The 21,014-nt window shown below is 45.5% G+C and overlaps 1 protein-coding gene across 3 annotated transcripts in view; it reads left to right on the top strand.

Moving 5' to 3' along the window:
- The window catches only part of zmiz1a (zinc finger, MIZ-type containing 1a), a 74,473-nt gene that overhangs the window by 37,051 nt on the left and 16,408 nt on the right, over window positions 1-21,014 (top strand). The window contains exons 3-5 of one of the 3 annotated variants that reach the window (XM_061086961.1): window positions 5,403-5,511; window positions 8,261-8,374; window positions 12,267-12,372. In XM_061086961.1, coding sequence (XP_060942944.1) covers window positions 5,443-5,511; window positions 8,261-8,374; window positions 12,267-12,372 — 289 coding nt within the window. In that variant the 5' untranslated portion in view covers window positions 5,403-5,442. Of the gene's footprint in view, window positions 1-5,402; window positions 5,512-8,091; window positions 8,157-8,260; window positions 8,375-12,266; window positions 12,373-17,819; window positions 17,880-21,014 lie in introns of those variants that run through there. The other 2 variants (XM_061086962.1, XM_061086964.1) reach the window with 2 other exon arrangements.

The raw sequence follows: 21,014 nt of genomic DNA, 5'->3' as shown, positions 1-21,014 counted from the left end.
CTGCCAATTTAAAAATCCAACCCCTCAATGATTCGATCGTGCCAAATATCACAAACATTTTTTGTGACATTCAGGGCCTGAGGTGTTACTTTTTGGCTTATCCATCTATTCGTCCCATTCTCGTGAAAGAGATATCTCAAGGGAACGCCTCCAAATTTGGCATTTTAACGTTCACTCGGACTTGAGGACGAACTGATTAAGTTTTGGTCGTCAACGGTCAAGGTTACTGGGACCTCACAAAACAGGTTATAGCCATAACTGATACATTCATGCTCTAATGATGATGTTACACCATGGAACTTTTGTTGTTATATAAAATGAGCAATTTGGACTCTTAAGTCGTGATCAGCACTTTCTGTATTTCTTGCAAGAGTTAAATAAAGAATAATCACTAGATGGTCGAGCAGTCCTATGATCTTGTTTATAAGTGTGCAAGTGTCATGTAAAATCATTATTAACCTCTGAAAGGTTGTTACAATACTAAACGAGGTATTCAGTTCCATTATTCTAATATTGACCTATTTAAATGTGGCCCATCCCTGAATAAAACCTAAATGCACAGAGCTGTTGAGTTAAGAGAGGACACATCAGTGCTCAGTGAGTACACCGTGCTCTTTTTTTGATCTCACACTTCGAGTGGTGAAATAATCGGCCGCACCCGCGGGTATCTGGTGGCACATACCTGCAATACTCCATAACTGAAGCTCCATATTTATAGACAGCAACAGAGCGGCTCGTATGTCCCCACATCACAGCTGTTTGCATTGCAGTGTTGGGTGTCACATAGCTACCCGGTGCTTCTGCGGTTGTCACATTAAAACAGAAGATAAACAAACAGCAACATTTAGAGCTTATTTTTTGCTTCCCAGCCCTCGGGAGAAGTCATTTCATATTTTTCATAGAGGCTGGTGGGCATGATGCTCTGCGAGAGGGTTGAGTTTTATAAAGGCCGGAGGGAGTGATATGTCTAATAGTTGGCTTCGCTGAGAGCGAGAAGGAGAGAGGAGGGGAGAGATTAGTGGAGGAGAGGATTAGAAGGAAGTCTACAAAATAATGCAAAGAGCAAAACAAAGTGAGAAGACAGAGGTGTGATGATGGAAGTAGGTTTGTAAAAAAAAAAACATGAAAAGAATGAAGAGGCCAAAGTGGAGGGCAGCAGAGAAAATAAAGGCAATGAGAGGAAAAACAGACTGTGTGTGGCTATGTGAGTTTGCCACTAGAGATAATGGTGTGTGTGTATGAGAGAGAGAGAGAGGGGGAGAGAGAGGGAGGAGGGGGGGTTGGTGGCTTTTTACAGACACACTGAGAGCAGAGATTGTGGGAGGGAGAGAGAGAGAGGCCAGCACAGCTGAGTGGTGTTGATTGGCCTGTTTGAAAACACATGAACTGCAGAAAGAGAGGGAGAGAGAGAGAGAGTGAGAGAGGGAGAAAGAGAAGCTCGGTGCATGGGAGAAAGTGTCGCTCTGTGCCGTGCCACGCTGCAGCCCAAACCACATTAGAGCAAATGAATCCATTCCACCTCCTGTTATGGCAGCTCCCGCACGGGGCCCCAGGAAGGAGGAGGACGATGAGGGAGGGAGGGAGGAAGAGTGGCAGCAGGGTTGAGATATGAGGGAAGGGGAGAAGAAAATGATAGAATAGAAAATGGAAGGTGGTGGAAAGTAGCTGCATGCTGGGTGGCTCTAATGATGTCTGAGGGCTACAGAAAAAGGGGAGCAAAAAAAAGGACATGGAAGTGAGAGAAAGGAAATCTGTGGCCATATAACTGAAGACGAGGAGGAGGAGGAGAAGAGAGGACACCCCGCTGTGTCCGGGGAGCAGGAGTAATAGACCTGTTTTCCTTTAACAGACTGAATAATGAAGATAGTCTGTGGTCAGACTTCACCTGGGGGCTTCTGTATATTACTGTGCACTGCCCACTGGACAGTTTCAACACAGGATAAACTCAGGATTCCACAACGAAGCATCACTAGGAAATATATGTTCTTTTGTGCAATATTACATGAAAATTCCTAATTGTTTACCATTCATACACAGAATATACTTCTGCCCTTATGGGTCAGTGGAACACAATCAAACAACAGCATAACTTCAAAAACTTGGTTTTAGCAGGATCATATTCTTGGAAGATTCAAAGATTAGAAGTGAAAAGTAGCTGAAAGTTCTGCACTAATACTTTCGCATATGTATGACTGGGACCTTATGCTACATGATCTTTGCCTTCTCCCTCAACCAATGAGAATGCAGCGTAACCCCACATGATAAAGAATAGCTGAAAAGTGGTAGTGAAATTTAACCAGTGAGGGAAGAGCTGAGAAAAGTTTGAGTAAAGAACAAATTTAAAATAGTAAAGCAATATAATGACTCCCACAGAAAATCATCCCTGATAATGGGAGAGAATCGTGGTCTCAATTCTAAGCAAGAAAATCTTGATTTTTCAAAATTAATCAGCCACGCCTAGCACCTACATCTACAAAAGTTTGTTTTGTTGAGAATATCAGACGATACTCTTACAAACATATTGACTCTGATTCCAGCTCGGCACTCTATAGACTCCGATACAATACTCAGTGAAAGCTCCTATACGTCACTGCTTCCATGCAACCCCCACTACTGATGACAGCCACAAAGCAAGCTGCTCTTGACAAAGGTGGTAGTCATTTGTCTGAAATGAGAAATCACTCATGCTATGAGTGATCATATGCTATGTGTTTGCCCATGAATAAGTGTTTGTGTGCTTTGGTGTGTGTGCTGGTAATGAAGAGATAATTTCAGCACTTTTACCCTCGTTTCTCTCTGTGTCTTTTTTCCCCACTGAGGCTGGTCCTTCTTGCCCCCTTCCTGCCATACTCCACTGCTTTTCATATTACTGTGCTTTTGTTTTCTGAGCACTTATTTCTTGCCCCACTTCCCCCAGCTTGTTTTTTGTCTGGAAAGTGATAAGGAAGGAAACTAAGAGTGTGTGTGTTTGTGTGAGAGAGAGAGAGAGACAGACGCTTCATTGGATGTTAGTGTTATTTGTGGTTTGCGACTCCTCCGTGATTCATAGCAGTACCCACCCACTGCCGTTTAAATGGAGGTTGTAATATGTGCGGCATAATGGGATGTGTAATCCGTTGCTTTGCACCTCTGGTTAGCAGTGTTGAGTGGAGCTGATTAAGATGTTTGCGAGACAATAAAGATAAAGTGGGCCCTTTTCCGGGGTGTGCATGCTCCACCAGTACTACTATACTAGCCCCTTAAAGTCTGAAACAGAAAATGAAAAGATGGAACTCCACAATCCAGAATTAAGGGAAAAAAAGAAAAAAAGTTAGGCAGAGATATTGCGATTCTTCACTCGTTTCTCTTGCGATGTAGAGAAGACAGATAAGCGTTTTTTTTTTTGATGGTACAGAGGTGAGGATGGGGCACAAGGAGGGCTCCTGCCATGTTTCCGCCAAAGCATCGTCTGTTATGCAACTCATTTTTTCCCCCTGAGTGGCTGGAGGGGGGGGTGAAGAGGGGGTGTGGTGCTGGAAACGTCTGGACGGACATTCAGTCATCAGCCAGTCAGTCAGGCGGACTCGCATCTTATCTCTGTTACAACTCAGTCGTACACAACCTGCCCGGCCAGTTGCACGTCCACCTCACTCATTTTCCTTTCAGAACCCGAGGGCCCAGCTTTTCATCGACTAACAAAAGCACTGCCCATTTGTGAGAGAAGGAGGGGTGTGTGTGTGTGTATATGTGTGTGTATCTATGTGTGTGTGTGTTGGACTTGGGTGAAATCACAACAGAGGGAATGAGTGAAAAAAGAGGAGATTCTTTTGCTACCAGAGGCCGCTATCTCCTCCCTCCTGCGTGGTCTTGGCTGCGGGTGTGTTGTTGGGACAGCAGGAAGGGGAGCTGGAGGAGAAACGTTAATCAATAGCCACAAGGTCAGGTGGCCAGCGCCGGGCCTGTGCTGGAGCGTGCCCTGTTAGCGGTCCGTGGAGCTGCCTGGCTGCTGAGGGGGATTTGTAGCACTTGTCAGGGCTTTAAGGAGCCCTCTCCAGACCACTCGCTCTGGGTGTAGTGTGTGTTAGTGTGTGCGTGTGTGAGGGAGAGAAACATGCTGGTTAGCTGCAGGAGAGGGAGACATCTACTGGACACTCTGAGAAACCGCAGCACAGAGAGAATGAGGCCACCCAAATGTGTGGTCCCATTATGTGCAGTCAAAGTGGCCGTGTGCCCTGTATGATGTAAATTTTTGTAAGCAACCGCTGCAGCAGAACGTCCGTACCTTCAGCTTGGCAAGAGGCGTTTTGCTGCCCACCATTTGACCACATTTACACCAGAATCCCCTCTCACTCAGACAAGCAACGCACCCACTGATATTTAAGACTTTGTAAGTGCACTCCAGGTAATTCTACTCCGGTAATGCATAAGCTTGGAGGATTAGTAATACACTCTTATTCTCCAAATGTGTCTTTGAAGTTTTACCCTTACGCTTAGTTAAAGTGAAGAATCCAAGCTTTTGTGTTTACATGCCCTCATGTGTGTGCGTAAGAGAGAGAAAAGAGAGACGGAAATAAGAGTGTGCATATTTGCTATAGTCTTTCTAAGATAAGCGCACCGCACTGAGCATTACACAGGAAAACTCCCTCGCTGAGCTCTGCGCTTGCATCGTATTCCTTCTCTCGCTCTGTTTCTCACAGCGGGCGATCTTGGGGGACCCTTTATCAGTACTGAACAGCTTTCTAGAGCCCCGCACCCCCTCCTCTCGCACCCACCTGTGGTTCCTCAGTTTGCCTTTTGTGCAGAGGAATCTAAGGCCGACCAACACCGATGCAGATGAGCGCAGAGGCACAGAGGCCAGGCCAGCACGATACCCATTAATCCAGCCCTAATCCATTTCTCCGAGATGGTCAGAGTGGTTGTGAGCACGGGGTTACTGCTGCTCACCAGAACAAGATGTGCTCTAAAAGGAAGAGACGCGATAAAGTCTAACAAGCGTCTGTTGCTAGATGTGGGCATGAATTAGTTGTCTATGCCACGCTGATAACTTTGCCGTGAGCTGGTGCTTCTTTTAAAGACCGATAGCAGCGGATCACTCTTTCTTGGTTGCAGCACGTGTTTTGGGGATTTTTCTCCCACAACTAATGTAAAGCAAAAAGTTTCAGTTGCGTCATGTTTCCATCCGTCGTTAGCGGCGCTGCTGTGGAAAATCTCAGTTCCGTGCATTTGCCAAAAAAAATGTGCTCCAGGCTGAACGAGCCCTACGATGAGTCACCGCACAAACAAGCTGGATTCTCTTTTCTCGAATTTGTCAGGCTGCTTAAATGCCGTTTGAAATTCAGAGGCTACAAACTCTTCACATGGGTGACCTGACAGAAACCTGTTCTAACACATGTGCCTTTTCTCCTCCTCCTCCTCTCTCACAGGGTAAAGCACCTTTAATGGCGTCCCGGTAGAGACATCAAGATGAACACGTTACCATCGATGGACCGGCACATCCAGCAGACCAATGACCGGCTGCTGTGCATCAAACAGGTGTGTATAAAGACCCATGTGCAGCAGCTTCTATTAGCCCTCCCTTAACCTCTGTCAGTAATGTGCAGACATGAATGTTGGAGACAAAGAAGAATATGAATTTCCATTTCTGCTCCTTTCTTACACTCTCTCTCTCCTCTCCTCTCAGCACCTTATATGGGCATCACTTTTTCTGGCCATTAGCTCCAGTCACACAGATCACGTTGCACCGGGTCATAGAGAGAAAGAGAGAGAGAGAGATGGGGGAGAGAGAAGGAGGCAAGTCTGGTAACAAACACAACAAGGAACTTCAAAGAGACTTGCTACATAACAGACTCTTTTTAACAGACCCAACTCGTCCTCGTCCTGCCTTCCCTTACATCACGTTCCTGAGCCTTGACGTATGCAGGCCCTTGTTGTGGTTTTGCTTAAACGCTTCCTTGACTGCCAGCTTTCAGGAGAGAGACTCCTCGCAGTGGAGATACAGAACGAGAGACACCGTCAGTCAGACAGACGAACATCACCCAAGGCTACTGCCTCTGCCTGTGATTAATAGTATATGAAAACTCACCGGCTGGTTGGCTGGCTGGCTGGCTGGGGGCTTATTTGTTTATGCTACGTGGGTGTGATCCTTAATATCGCTTAACATCCATATGACACCGTGTCGTACTGGGAATGTTAAGGCTTTGAGCCGACGATTATAAGGTGACACATCCCTTTTTCTTCTGTACCTTCTCTTAAATCCCCACCCCACTCCCACCTGAACTCCTGGGCATCATATATATTAACCTTTATCTTAAGGAGTGCTCTTTGCCTCCGTTTCTTACTTTGATAGCACAAAGGAAAGTGCTACACATCAAAATCTTGCATAGTTATATTTTGAAAATGTCAGCTCTTCAATTCTACGTTTCTCTCTCCTCGAAGCCTCCTCATTTACTGTCTCAGGCGTCACTGATGAGCCCTTAATAGCCAGAGTTAACACATCTAGCTCAATAAACGCACTAATTGTAGATTGGTTTATATACTTCTCGGCTCTGGCTGTAATAGAGCTTGTAGTAAAGCAGACTTCAAAGCAACGGAGTCAGTCTGCGAGCTCGGAGCTCGTGGCGGCTACGCCAGCAGGGTGTTGTTTTGGTGTTGGGAAAGCCACTGGCAGAGAGCCAGGTGTTCTGCTGTTATTCACACAGCCAGGTAGTCACTGAGCGGCCTATCCTTGGCCGCTCTGAGAAAAAGGGAGGGGGGTAAGTCGGTCCATCATCTCACAGAGGATAGTCTGTCAGACGTCTGGCTCTTTGTCTGCTGAAACCCCAGCCCTGCTGCTGCTGCTGCCGAGTCTTCTCCCTCCCTCCATGTTCCCTGTTCCTGTCCTCATCCTACCCTGAAAAGCAACAACAACAAGAACAGCTCAGGCTCCATCCTCCTCCCAAAACTCAACAGAGCTATTTCGCTCTGCTGCCCCCCCCCCCTCACACACTCACACACACACATCGGAGTCGAGGTTGTCAGGCAGAGTCGTCGGCGAGAGCTGCGGCAGGAGAAGCTGTGAGTTCAGATCTAGACAGACAGCCCCTGCTGTGCTAGTTCTGATTCCTCTCGTGCTGGAGGGTGATACGCCTCCCATCAAGCAGCAATGATGCCAGATTATATCACTCATCTAGAACAGGCTCCTCTCCTCCCTCTCGCTCAACAAGAGCATCTCTCACTTTCTCTTACTCTCCCTGCTTGTCTTCATCACCAGTCAGAGCCCCTGCGAGAGTCTCCGGATAACTCCATAATGGCTAATCTTCACATCACAAAAGATGAGTCACTCAAGGCCTCTCTTGACGCTCATGATATCATTGGAGGCTCTCAGAGATTTTCTCTGTGGGCGGGTACCAGGCCTGAGGAGAAGAGCTCTGTTCGCACCGACGAGCCCCTTTTGTCACAAGCCAACGAAAAGCAGCCCCTTTTAAAAACGCTCACCTCTGCTGCCCCCTAAAGACAATAGCTCTACCTTCTCCGCAATGACACACAAAACAAGATGCTTCAGCTCCAGATGAGAATAATAAATGCTTTCAAGTGGACTCAGTCTCGCCGACTGATCGAGCTGCAGCTCTGCGCCATTTCAGAGCTATTAACCTCCTGAGCTGCGAAGAAAAGGAGCCCAATTTTAAAACCGCTTATTGTGTCCTGCCAGCTTGAGTAGCCTTCAGACACTGGGAAGAAAAGACTCAACTGTTTCAGGCCTCAGTGAACAAGCGAGAGAGACAGACACAGAGGCTGAAAGAGATTAGACAACACACCAACGGCACGTATTGAGTCTGCACACATTGCTGCCAGGACCAAGGTTGTTTTCTTTGTGCACAGCCAGTGGACCTCTGGAGCCGCCGCTCTGTTACATTCTGCAAACAGGCAGTGAATGAGGGGAAGAGAGGAGGAGGAGGATTGGAGGGAAAGATTCGGTTGCTGTGTGGGTCGTGGGGGTGAGGGCCGGGTTTTGCCAAGAGAGATTAACAAGAAACACTGGCATCATTGTTGATATGGGTGTGATCTTCTTCCCACAAAGCAGCAGAGCTCGGAGTGGGCGTACATGGGAAGGAGTCAAGGTCCTCACAGGGTTGTGCCGAAACACAAGGCATTAAATCAAGGCAGTTTGGTGGGAGAGCGCGAGGCTGCAAAACTATTCGGTTTCAGTGTTTTTCCAATTTGTACTGAATGTGAAGAAAAAAAACAACTCTCATTATTTCCCATTGTTTCTAATGGCAGTTTATTTTTCTCTGCGTTTGCACAGCACTTACAGAACCCGGCCAACTTCCACTCGGCGGCCACAGAACTGCTCGACTGGTGTGGAGATCCCCGGGCCTTCCAGCGACCTTTCGAGCAAAGTCTCATGGGATGTCTGACGGTACGCAAACATCAATTATGGTTTTTGTTGGGTTCTTCAGGTACTTTTTAAGGGAATGGAGCAAAACAATAATTAGATTTGGATACTTTGGAAAACACAGGGGAAAAACGATGGGCGTGTTTGTCCACTTCTGAAGCGTTTGGCCTCCTTTTTAAGATACTGTAGGTTATCACAGAATATGTGTAATGTGCAGTAGTCTAAACGAGATTCATGTCATATTTAAATAGACATTCAGCATTTATTTGATGCCTTTTTCCTCTCTCTAGTAGCAGGGTATAGGGACGCACCAGGTTTATTCAAGGCAGCTGCTCAGGCCGTAAGGGGCCAGTGACACAGGTTAAAGTCCTTGTCGCCCACTGCTTCTCTACACTTTGTGCTTTACACACACACACACACACACACACACACACACACACACACACACACACACACACACTGAACAAGAGGCTTGCACAAGACCTCTGGTAGCTAGTCACCTCTGGCTAACGTCTTTCAGTTCACCACTTACCACGCATCGATCTGGACACAGGGCCAGAGAGCTGGCCTGCACCAGGTGTGACAAACACACACACACAACCATTCACACACACAGTCACACAAGGCTTCTTTGGAGCAGAGCGCCGCAACTTCCAAGTGTTTATCGCTGAGATCAGTCTCTGAAACACTAAAGCAACATTGTCCCCAGCTGAGGTAGTAGCGTGAGCAAACAAATAAATGCTCATTAATGTGTAAATCACAATAAAAGCCTCTTAAAGGATGATGAAGAGCTATACAATGGGGCCCACCACTGAGCTGCCTCTCAGCATGGGGCCGCCTCCATCAGCCAAATTGTTTCATCAGACTCTGAGAGGGAGCAGCTTCTTATCTATGTAGAATTACTGTGATGAGCAACAAGTCCATTCTCGCAAGGATTTTGTTAACTTGCTTGTGAAGTTTAAACCGTGCATCTTTCAGAATCGCAGCCCCACGAGATTTGTCAAAGCGGAGGGAAACTCAAAGCGGTTCTCATATGGAGACATCTGTTCCCTCTGGCATGTTGAACACGTGGAGGTCATTCTTCAGTCCCTTGTGGAGCATCGGCTCCAGAGCTAAGAAAAGATGACATAACTGAGCCCCCCCGCCCCCCTTTAGAAGCTGAAAGCTCACGTCCCCTCCTCCAAACATGTTATCATATTAACGATAAGCTCAGCAAATAATAAAAACAGACCCAATGGCATATTAATAGACATAAAAAAAGGCTCAACAGCGTCAGCAAATGCTTTGATGGTTTATTTGCCATTTTCCCCCTTTGTCATTCATGCCCCCCCCCACTCCTGCAGTGTCTTGATGCACCCCCCAGTTTAAGAACCACTAAACTAAGCTGTCAGTGCTCTAGTATTAGCTGTGCCTGCTTGGCAAACTGTGGGTTTTTCTTCTTTCTTCATGCATCCTGTATCTAGAGTGTGGGTGATGTCAGTGCACGCAGACATCCGCATTATGTCTGTCTCCCGTCCCACAGTTTTCTAAAAGAATCACCCACGTAACTCACCAGGGGCTGTCTGTCTTCCACATAGAGCCAATTCAACCACCAAGCAGAAATAAATCGACAAAACTGCTGCTTTTTCTCTTTACTTAAGCAAACAAACAAGAATGCGAATGGCCCAGTAACCCTAACCCTAACTCCTCGGCATCTCTCGCAGCGCTGAGTTTAATATTGACAGCAATATGGGCCTGGATGCACATCCTCAGAGGGAGATTAAGTTGAGAAATAAAAAAGCTTATGAGGTGAAACACTGTCAAATCCATGTTGAATCTATGTTAGCCTCTGTTGCTGGCTGTCTGCCTCACACAAACTGTCGGGCAGACTCAGTCACGCAGGAATTAAACGATGGCCAACAGCACGATTTAAGCATTTGTCAGAATCCTCATTGTTTGCATAACAGGGTAAATGTTGTTTTAATCCCTGGAATTGCATCCTTTGCAATCAAATAAATATAATACGATTGGCTGGAGCTGTAGAGTTTCATATCACCATCTGTTGATCAAAATAAACCCTGTTTATTAGTGTATTTACCATAGTGTTTCTGTCCGTGCTCTAGCAGCTATATTACCTGTGACAGAGGCACGTTATCGCTGTTTTGCTGGCTCTCTAAAAGCCACCCTGGCTGACCTTGTTAACGCTAATGTGTGTTTTAGGTCAGCAAGAGCAGAGGAGATGTCATCTGTTAGCAGATAAAAGCAGAGGGGTTTCCCTCCTTGTAATGATTTACCCCTGTCTTCCCAGTCCTGTCTAACATCACTCAGTCGCCCCTACAACATATACCTTAAAGTCCAGGATTCCTGCTTTAGATCCCGTAAAACGTTCAGCCTCCTTTTTGAAGTCATTAACACAAAAAGCCTCATTAAAGTCTCACAGCCGGGGACTGGTCCTTCTCAACAACTGGAATGCAAAGGAGGAAACTCTTCTTCTTCTCCTTATGCCTTCCCTACACACTCACACAGTTTCAGGTCAGTTTGGCTGGAAAATGACATTAGCCCTGTAGCTATTCCCACACTTACATGGTCTGCAAGTGTAATTGAAGCGACAACCTTTTGGTCAGGAGACAAACTCCGTTCGCTCCGGGGCCACAGCAGGGCGTGTTTGAGGATAACCTTTCAGAGGCTCTGCTCGTTCTGCAGAGCGACTGTGGTTTGGCTCGCTCACCTCTCTTGGAGGTTGATGCAGTCATCAGAGTCGTCCTGACTGTGGATCAGTGGAGCGCTCCAGACTACAGACTCCACATTAATCTCACTATGTCTGTGTGTATGGGTGTGTGAGTGTGTAAACTGTGCGTGTGTGTGTGTCTGTCTGAAGATTAATGAAGTTTTGTGATAGCAGTGGCTCAGAATATTAACACAGTTAAGAAAGTGAAAGAACTTTGATGCCTTAACTATGGCTTACTGTTTATTTAGCATTATTCTTCAATTGATAGATCAATATTTTATGACAGTGCATAAGAAAGTCATCCACCCATTATCTGTACTGCTTATCCTCTGAGGGTCGCAGGAGAAACTGGAGCCAATTGCATGAGAAAGTGTTATTTATTAAAGAAAGATAGATTTACAGAATTAAGAGCAAATATTGATTGAAAACTGATTAATAACTTCATTCATTATGTCACGTTTCGACTTCTTAAATTTGATTGTTTTTTTCACCTGTGCCAAGGAGGTTATGTTTTCATTGGTGTTTGTTTGTTATTTAGCTGCATTACACAAAAACTACTTGACAGATTTAACATAACTCCGTGGGAGGAGGTAGTACAATTAAGGGGTGACCCCATTCCATTTTGGCGCAGATCCAGGAATCTTGTCATCTCTTTCCTTAAAATTGTGAGACATTTTTTTGACATATTCACATATTTACTAGGGAATAATTCAAGGATCTAGATGAACAAAATTAGGCACCTTTAGGGAAATGTTATTCATGAGTGTGTGAAATCTGGTGCCGCTTGCAGCAACCTGCGTATTCGCTCTTCTGAGTGCTTTTCTAGTTATTATTTTGTTTTATCTTATATTACAATTAACTGAATTCAGCAAGTTCATCAAATCTACCAAGCATGTCTTCAACAGCACCTTTGGCTCTGAGTAATTCTTTCACTTATAGACAAAACAATTGACCCAGAAAATCCTCAGCAGATCTATAAACAACGGAAAGAACTAACAGTTTAATCTCTCATTTATACGTTGCACGATGTGAATGTATTGAAGATAAACTCCCTCCCTTAACTTCAGAAAGAGCTGCAACTGCTTTAACCTTGTGCTCATAATGATGTAATGAAAATGATGCAATGATTAAAAACACTTTACATAATGCTGAACTGATTAGAGCCGGAAGGACAGCAGCGATTCTCATGATCCGCCGTTCTTTTCCCAGGTGGTGAGTCGCGTTGCCGCGCAGCAGGGGTACGACTTGGACTTGGGCTACAGGTTGCTGGCTGTGTGCGCCGCCAACCGGGACAAGTTCACCCCAAAATCTGCAGGTAAGACGCTGTTGTTTAACTGACATGGCAGCAGACGCATGCTCGTACATCATCCCATTCACCGCTGTTGACTTGCGAGCCAACACGAAGCCCCATTGTTCCTCATGCTGCAATTACTCACTTTTTCATTTAGCAGAATTAAAACACATCACTGTGTGGCGTGAAGTCACAATCGGGTCAGGAAGGTTTGCCATGCTGTGACTCCGTTTAGGATGTGACTGCACAATGAAGCTGCTTATTGTGTTTTAAGCAATGTTGGGATCTTGGTATTGGCAATGAATCTCATAATTAAACTCACTCACATTTTAATTTGCAAATTGCTTTGTTCAGTGTCAAGTGTCAGTTAAAGTTTTCTTGAATGTGTGACTTGGAAATGTTAGATTTCTACAAATGGCTGCAGCCACAGACATCACGCAGAAAGCCCATAGAGCATTATAATGTCAGATATTTTTAGTCCCCATTAAACATTAATGTGCTATTGAGATGAGCTGTCTGGGTGGTAGCCTCACAAAAACAGTCTGCTCGACAGTCTCCCGGCACAAACCCACACTCGTGTGTGCAGTCTACATGGACTTACAAAAGCAAGAGAGAGAGCGAGCCCTTATGTAGTCCTCGGACATTTATCTATCAAATCCAATCCCCTCTCTGGATCCATACCTCGTCTTCCTGCCTCACGCAGTCCTGCAGGGGGGGGGGGGGGGGGGGGGGGGGGGGGGGGCTGTTCTTGTGCATTTGTCAATGTGAAACGTGCAGAGGTGGCAGAGAGGAAGAGAGAGACAGAGAGAGATGGATGGCTGGAGAGGTGTTGCTGACATGTAGTGGACCTCTCACTCTGCCCCGACAAAGCAGTAGCATCCCATCAGGCCACAGATAAACCTTTTGTTTGGCAGTTACATAAGTGGATGCAGCGAGAAGCAAATATTTTGATTCCACTGTCTGATTTTCTTTTTTTCTCCAACATGGCGGACGTGTCAGTGTTTCATAACGGGAGGAGCAGTGACAGCGCTGACAGAAACGGTTCTGAAATATTATCCCAGAATTCCTCATATGAGCTGCAGGGTGATGCAACTGAATATACAGACGGCAGAAATACATCACTTTCTTCTGCTCTTCTGCTCCTATGATATGGACGTTTGCTTGAACCGAATATCCTCTTTCAGTCGCGGTGGGAAGTGTCTTGTTGGAAGGAACTTAAGTCGGCAGACAGACGTCAGTGTAGAATATTGATTGCTGTATTTCTCTCTCTGTCTGTGTTCCTGTGTCGGGATAATGTGATTGTTGTCCAGGCATGGCTCGTGCCGGCTGGCCGTCTGGGCCCGGCTGACAGTCAGAATCATCTGCAGGGCCCGCTGATGGTTCTGGGATCTAATAGAAGACAGAACTGGGTTTCAAGGAAGAGCTGTTTACGCACCGTGGACAAATGGGAAATGTGGTGTAATTATGCATGTTGGAGTCGAGGGAGGGAGGGAGGGGGTATATGATGCGGGCAGTCATCAAATGAGAAAGGCAGTCAGGCTGTCGGGGTGGGAGGCAGATGTGACTCGGGGTGGGTCTCGCTCGGTGAGCATCCGTCTTACTTCCCCTGCAAGGACGTCTGTCTGATGAAGCAGACGTGAGGGCGACAGAGGAGACGTGATGCACACTTGAACTCTAGACGCTCATACGAATGCAGAGCAACAGAGAGACCGTTACTTCTCAGTTATCTCCGCCCGTGTGCTCATATTGGTGTATCCTCCCTGTGGTTGTGTGTGCACGAATGAATGTGTGTCTTAATAGTGCAGCCGCAGCACAATCTTCTGACAGCCTGCGCGGCGACAGAGGGCCGCACATCTGACACCTGAGAGCCCAGATAAGGGCCGAGGAGTCTGGGATGCTCTCTGCAGGCTCCTCGGGGGGAAAGAGGGAGGCTTTTTAAATCTACGGATCAATCACGCTGACGCATTCTTTCAGAGCATCATTTAAAGAGGCAATTGACAAAGCAATCATGGCTATCCTCTTTTTAAAATAACGGTTTGACGTCTTGAGTTGTCGGAAAATTAAGTTGACGGTGTTTTACTACGACTACAAAATCCTCTCAAGCTGTAGTAGGTTGCAAATGTCAAATGTGTCATCATGTTAAGTATGTGACTCGTTTGATAAATATGTTGAACATTAGTACATTTATATTTCCTTTTTCTTTCTGAAGGCCCCAAAGAAGCTCCTAGAGAATAAACCGACGTACATTAAAGATACATTTCCCACATTACATCTAAAGCTAAATGTTGTAGTCATGATTATACTTTTTTTTTGCAAGAACGAGACTCCATGAACAAACCGCAGCTGCCCACACTTGCACTCCTCCTGTTCTAAAAGTGCCCGCTGCCGTCCTGTGAGACCCGTCGAGTGAAGTGTGGAGATTTTCAGCAACAGCAGGCCGCTGCTGATGAGCTGTCTGGAGATTGTGACCCTGCAGTGAGGCCTGGAGGATTAGTGTGCCGCTCTAATCTGGAATCAGCTAGTGAAGAGACTTAACTGCTGTTAGGCGAACTAGCATTAGCACTGTTAACTCTCCGAGCCAGGGAGGATACACAGAATTATGCTGTTAGCACACTTACAACGTTGCGTTTAGTTTACTCTAGAGTATATTCCTGATAATGGATTTATGTCTAGCTTCTCTTTTAAATACTGGGTTTTTAAAATCTATCGTCCCGTTTATGAATCTTCTTAGAGTTTTATCTTTTCCTCCCAATAATCTGTAGTCTGGTGCGCGCAGGCTTCCAGCCGAGAGGTTCACTAGATAATAGTTGTGCCGCTGCCCCACAAACACACAACACTGATAGACTCCGAGTTCTCTGGCTACTGTGCTCATCAGACACCAAATCAGATTAGTCGCATAATCTGCTGAGGGTTTTACAGTTTCCTTCCTCAGTGAATCTGCCATCAAGTTCACAACAGCTTGCTGTCTCCGAGTATAAACCCACAAAATGATCATTGACAACTTCTCCACTTCTTTCTCACCTCCTCTACGTGTGGACGTGCCCTCTTTTTTTCACATTTTAATTAAATGAAAGTGAATCTCAGCAGATAGTTTTGAACGTGTATTGTGTTTCAACACGACTTGACGCACACTGTGTGAGAGGTAACCGCTTCTTGGCAACGAGCGCTATTTTCTAAGAAACCGACTGTAATGTTTTAAGTCAGACGCAGGTTCGAGCTTGTTGCTCCTGTCGTCTCACTCAGAGAAATAATTATTCCGCAATGTAAGCTGGCATGACATGTCTTTGGAATTCATACAGAAGGTTAAGCTGCAGTAATGAATAGTTGTTGTGGTTTCAAAAAGCGGGTACGATTTTTATCCACACAAGTGATAATTGTGTTGTGGTGTTTTTCGTACGTAAAAGCACTTTCTTACTTTTCAGTTGAAAAACAATTGGGGAAATATGATTGAAAGACATAAACTTTGCTCTGGATGGTTGTGAAATTTCCCCCTGACACACACACACACACACACACACTTTCTTCAAAAGAGAAACAGTCACAACAGAATTGTCAGCACTAATTCAACAGAGTTCACTGAGTGTAAACTAGTGTTTCAAATATGGGAAAACAGTCACACTGCTGTGTCAACAATGACCGAAAACTTCCAGGGTGTGGCTGTAACTCACCCTGTGTGCTGTAAAACACACACACGCACACAGTTGGATCTCCATGACTTCATTACATTACATTGACTTTCATTGATATCCTGTGGACTTAATCTAAACTTAACCAGAACCTCAGGAATTAGGTTTTGGTAATTTGGTCATTAGGGCCGGTCATTGGTCCCCAGTAGGTCTACTGGTCCTGCCTTAAATCAGTGTTTATGCTGGAAAAGTTCCTAAAGGGGTAGCAAACAAGTGCATGCACACACAAACACACCCACACACATACACACACTCACACAGCTCATGAAAAGTACCTCACCAGCCAACAACTCTCATAATTCAGAGAGCAGTGCAAGTGAATGAACAACTGCAAATAAGAGCTCCCATTAGACCATGTGTAGACTCTGCAGTGTGTAAGTGCCTGTACATACAGATCCACACACACACACACTCTCTCTCTCTCTCGTTTCTCTGGCCTACAACAGTCTGACATGCCGTCCACTTATCTGTCTCAGTTTACTTTCACCTGATTGATTTTCTCACCCCCATCTCTTGCTACCATCTTTGAGCTGCGTGTGTAGAACCAGAGGAAAGAGTATGGCATCCTCTTTTTTGTTACTGACCCAATCAACCTTACAGACTTTTATATTTAATTACTGCTGAGTAAGAGCAGCGTGCTGAATTATTAACAGGAAGCGGGGGTTTATTTTTAGAAGGCAGGCCTCTCCTCTGACACTCTCCAGTGGTTTGAGTTAGATGATGAAACCCCTTTGCAACCCCCACCCCTCCCACTTCAAAACTTAGTTGTTCACTACTAAGTTTGTAGAAATAAAGCTCATGGGGGAGATGCTTATTAGGATCAGCGCATTTGTTGTCTCTGGCTGATTGGCTCCTTTATCATTCGCTACTTAATTGGTTTGGTTTGCACAGTTGCAAGTAAATTCATTTCGCTGATATCCCGGTGCAGTTGTTCTCCAGACACAGGAGACTTTGTTCTCGTCAAAACTCGGTGAGCAAATGATTTTAAATCCTGCTTTTGTTCGGGGGTTGACTGATCTGGCAACCCACACCTCAGGACTCCACCACCGTCGCCCTCCCCCCATCCTCCCCACAGGGGCTTTCTGACACACCCTTTTCATGTTCTCTCCCGGCCCAACAATGCCTCTGTTGTGTCTGTTTGAAATATGCGTGGGATATTTGTGAAGCTGTTCGGTGACTGAGCGTTGTCAGTCAACGGCAACTTCCCCCCCCTTTGCTGTCACATGGCCAGAGCGCTTCCTCCCACTCTTCGGCTTCAGCTCAACATTTGGGTGAGGATGGAAAGAAATATGACAGCTCTCCCCACGTTGTCTTTTTCTTCTCGTCGGGTTAAAGCCAGGCGAAGAGAGGATGAACTCCGATTCACCCTCAAACTGTCTCCTCTTTAATTCAGCTGCACTCAAATATTCTGCTCGTCTCTGGTGTGTCTTGTTAATTAGATTTTACAAAGTGGCCTCTGATGAAGACGGGGGAGACGCTGTCAGGTTAGATGTCCCGCAGAGAGGAAACCCCCCCTCGCCGCTGAAGCTGATAACTTATCTAACTTCGTCAGAAAAAGTGATCTTTACATTCTTCTCCCACTTCCTCTCTCATGCACCGGCTTCCAGGCAGCCTGCATGTAGAACATCAAGCTCCACCCATTTGTGCAAGTTGTCAGACTTTTTTTTTTTCTTCTCTCTGCCTCAATTGTTTTTTTTTGTGCCCTCCCTGACAAATGGCAGTCGCGCTGGTGGATTATGCATGTGTGAATGTGTGTTACACTGTCTAACAGCTCAGAGAAAACAGGGCAATGGAGCGCTAGACAGCCTAAGATGAACCCATCAATACCAGCACCTCACAGCTGAGGTGAGACGCATTGGAATATCTTGCCCTCTCTATATCTCTGCTCCTGTTTGTCTGCGTCAGCTCGCTGTCTTTATCTCTTCCCCCTCATTCTGCCTCCTCCTTGGCTGTCTCCTCCGCTCCCTCAGTCTATTTCTCTTTCCCTCCCTCCCACCCAACCCCCCCCGCTGTCTCGAGAGTGTGTTGGAGCCGGTAGCAGGTACAGCAGGAGCCCATTAGTGCGGAGCCCCTGCTCTGATTGGATAAGCCGGAGAAACCGGGAGACTGCCTCTGAATAATTGATGTGCATTGTGCAGACGCTGGACAGGGGGAAAAGACAGATCAGAGAGCAAAGGGAGGAGGATGAGAGTGAGCAAAAGGAAAAGGGAGAGAAAGACGGGAGAGGGGAGAGGAAGTGAGGGAGAGAGACGAGTGAGCGGAGTAAGGGATACGTGGAGGGAGTGAGAGTGATAAGGTGCAGGCAGGAGCCTTGGAAGCAGGGAAAGCTTCAGGAGTTGCCGGCGGCCTCTGCGGGAACAGGAGCATTTGTGACACTTGAGTCTTTTCTCTGCACTATGAAGGGAATGAGATGAGATGTGCAGGGACTTTGCTTGGCTCTGGGTGAGTATTAGTGTGAGTGTGTGGTCTAAGTATTTCTCATGTTGAGGGTACATACATCTTGTTTGCACAGTCAGTTTATGGGTATTTGTCTCCATAATGGGGCCAAAAAACAGGTCACCATTATATAAATCATCACATTTTAAGGTGAAGACATGTTTTGAGGTTGGGGTAAAGTTAGGTTTAGATTAAGACTAGGTTAAGGATGGTTTAGAGTTATGGTTTTAGGTGTAGGTTGTTTTGCAAGTATACACCTGGTGAAGGTTTGAGTTGGGCTTCAGTAAATCAATGTCAGTTGATGACGTGTGTGTTTGTTTTCCATTTGTTTATCTCTGTTATTTGAGTGTGTTATAATGCATGGGGCAAAATCCGGGGTAAACAAAGCTCAACCCAACAGTTAATTCAGGTCTATGATGTTACAGTAAACAGTTTCCTGTATAAATAGTAAAAACTAAAGTCAGATCTGTTAACTTTAACTGTGTCATTAGTATCTGTCTGTATCAACTGTAATTTAGGCCACATGGGTTTCTGTGCTGTCGGGTTTGCTACGGCCACTGACCACTCACTCACTCACGACAGGATCAGCTCAGATCAGCTGACCACACGTTGACCTACATGCTGTTCTCTCATAGGCTTATTTTGAGGAGGGTTTTTCGTCTGTGTGCAACGTGCACAAGCCTCCATCGATATATATTATATTATACAGACTAGGGGGTAAAAAAGAATTGGGAATGATTCTTAGAATATTGTTATCATATTTTTTACATTTTCAACCATAAACCTTATCATTAACAGCTATGAATAAAATATAAACAATTTTTTTTTTTAAATGCATTGTTCATTCTGAGAAATTAAAGTTTTCTAATCGGCATATATCTGTTCACATAAAACTGATACCGATATGTCTGTGAAAGGCAACTACTGATATAATTGGACAACCAATATATCGATCAGTCTAGACCAGGCATTGAAAATAGTTCACTTTGAGGTTTGAGTTATTTTGAGGGGTCAATTCTTAAAGCAATGTGAAATGACTCTTTAACTCTCACAAAGGACGAAGAACAAAACGGGTTTTGCCAGTTTGCATTTCGTTTCGTTGACATTATGGAAATATGCAAACTCCATGATGACTTGCAAACTCATTTCCACTGTTGTTGTTGAGTGAAGCCTGGTGCTGAGGCAGCATCGTTCTTCAACTTCGTCCAGTTTAAGACGTCTAGAGGAGCATGAATCCGTGTTGCTGCTCAGAGTGCACGTGTATGTGCAGTAAGATCTGTACGTCTGGAGATGATGACCCACTTTTCCAGTGTGGATTCTTGTTGACGTTGTTGACCAGCGCTTGGACCCAGAGCCTGTCTGCCTGTCTCACTCATTAGAGGAGATGAATGGGGCTGGATGGGGGAGTGTTGTCATGGAAGGACAATGCAGCTAGATCAGTGCACAGACGGGCCTCCCTGTTGTTTTGTTCAACGAATTAAATCTACCTCTTATTATCAAAGGTGCCTCATAAAGGGAAACAACACTTTCTTCACTCGGGTGAATAAAGGGCACTCGGGCAATAAAAGCGACGTCGTACCGCAGGCTACTCAATCAGTGTTTAATCTAACCTTAAAAACCGACAACTTCATTAGCAAGTGTATTAGCAAAGAATAACAGAAACTTCCATTGACCTATAAAATACTACAGAAGAACACGGCTTCCAGCGAGCTGCAGCACTTCCTGTTCGCCTGAGCAGGGTGTTAACCGGCCCAACCATCTGCATCCTCAATCTCACAGCCACACGCAGACGCTCTAACCTTCCTCCTTTCTCTCTGGCTCCCAACTCTCTTTTGTATCGCTTACTCTACACAGTTCGGTGACCTCCTGTGACTTCACTCGGAGTACTTCCCATCAGGCCGTTCAGTGACTCATTCATGACATTTGACTCTGAACTGTACGTGTGTGGCGTGCGTCAGTTTCTGCACTTTGTCTCTGCTTTTTTTTAATTTTATTTTTTGCTGTGAATCATTACCATGCTTGACATCCTTCCCTTCTCCCACTGAGCGCGAGTGTCCGATTCAAGCTGTATTAGATTTGTCGCTTTGAGAATTGAGAGGGGGATTTCTCTGTGGACAAACTGATGTCAAGTATTGTTAGCGGTGAGGGTGGAGCTCTCAGCGCCCCGGGCGATACAGGATGTGTTTTAGAAAACACTAGTAAAAAGTGTTAATCGCTTCCATGTCTATTCCACACGTCAGTCAAAATGTTTTGACATCTTCCCTTGGCCTCTTCTCTAGAAATTATTCCTTTTCTCTAAATCACCTGCACCACAGCCAGGGTTTCATCACTTTTTAAACCGCTGTCTTTATATCATGAAATAAAACCCCCTCCAGGAATTCGTATTTCCTAAACCCCTCTGAATTCTTGATTATGTTTCTCACCCTGGTGATTTCATTGAAGGAACGACAGTGCGAGATGAAAAGAGACATTGTGGAAGTTGAGACAAATAGCGTGTCTGGTTATAATTAGGCTATGTGATATTTACTAGTCCCCCTGAAGTGG

The sequence above is a fragment of the Limanda limanda genome, chromosome 15, assembly GCF_963576545.1.
Source record: "Limanda limanda chromosome 15, fLimLim1.1, whole genome shotgun sequence".
Lineage (NCBI taxonomy): Eukaryota > Metazoa > Chordata > Actinopteri > Pleuronectiformes > Pleuronectidae > Limanda > Limanda limanda.
This window is presented reverse-complemented; position numbering and strand designations above follow the sequence as displayed.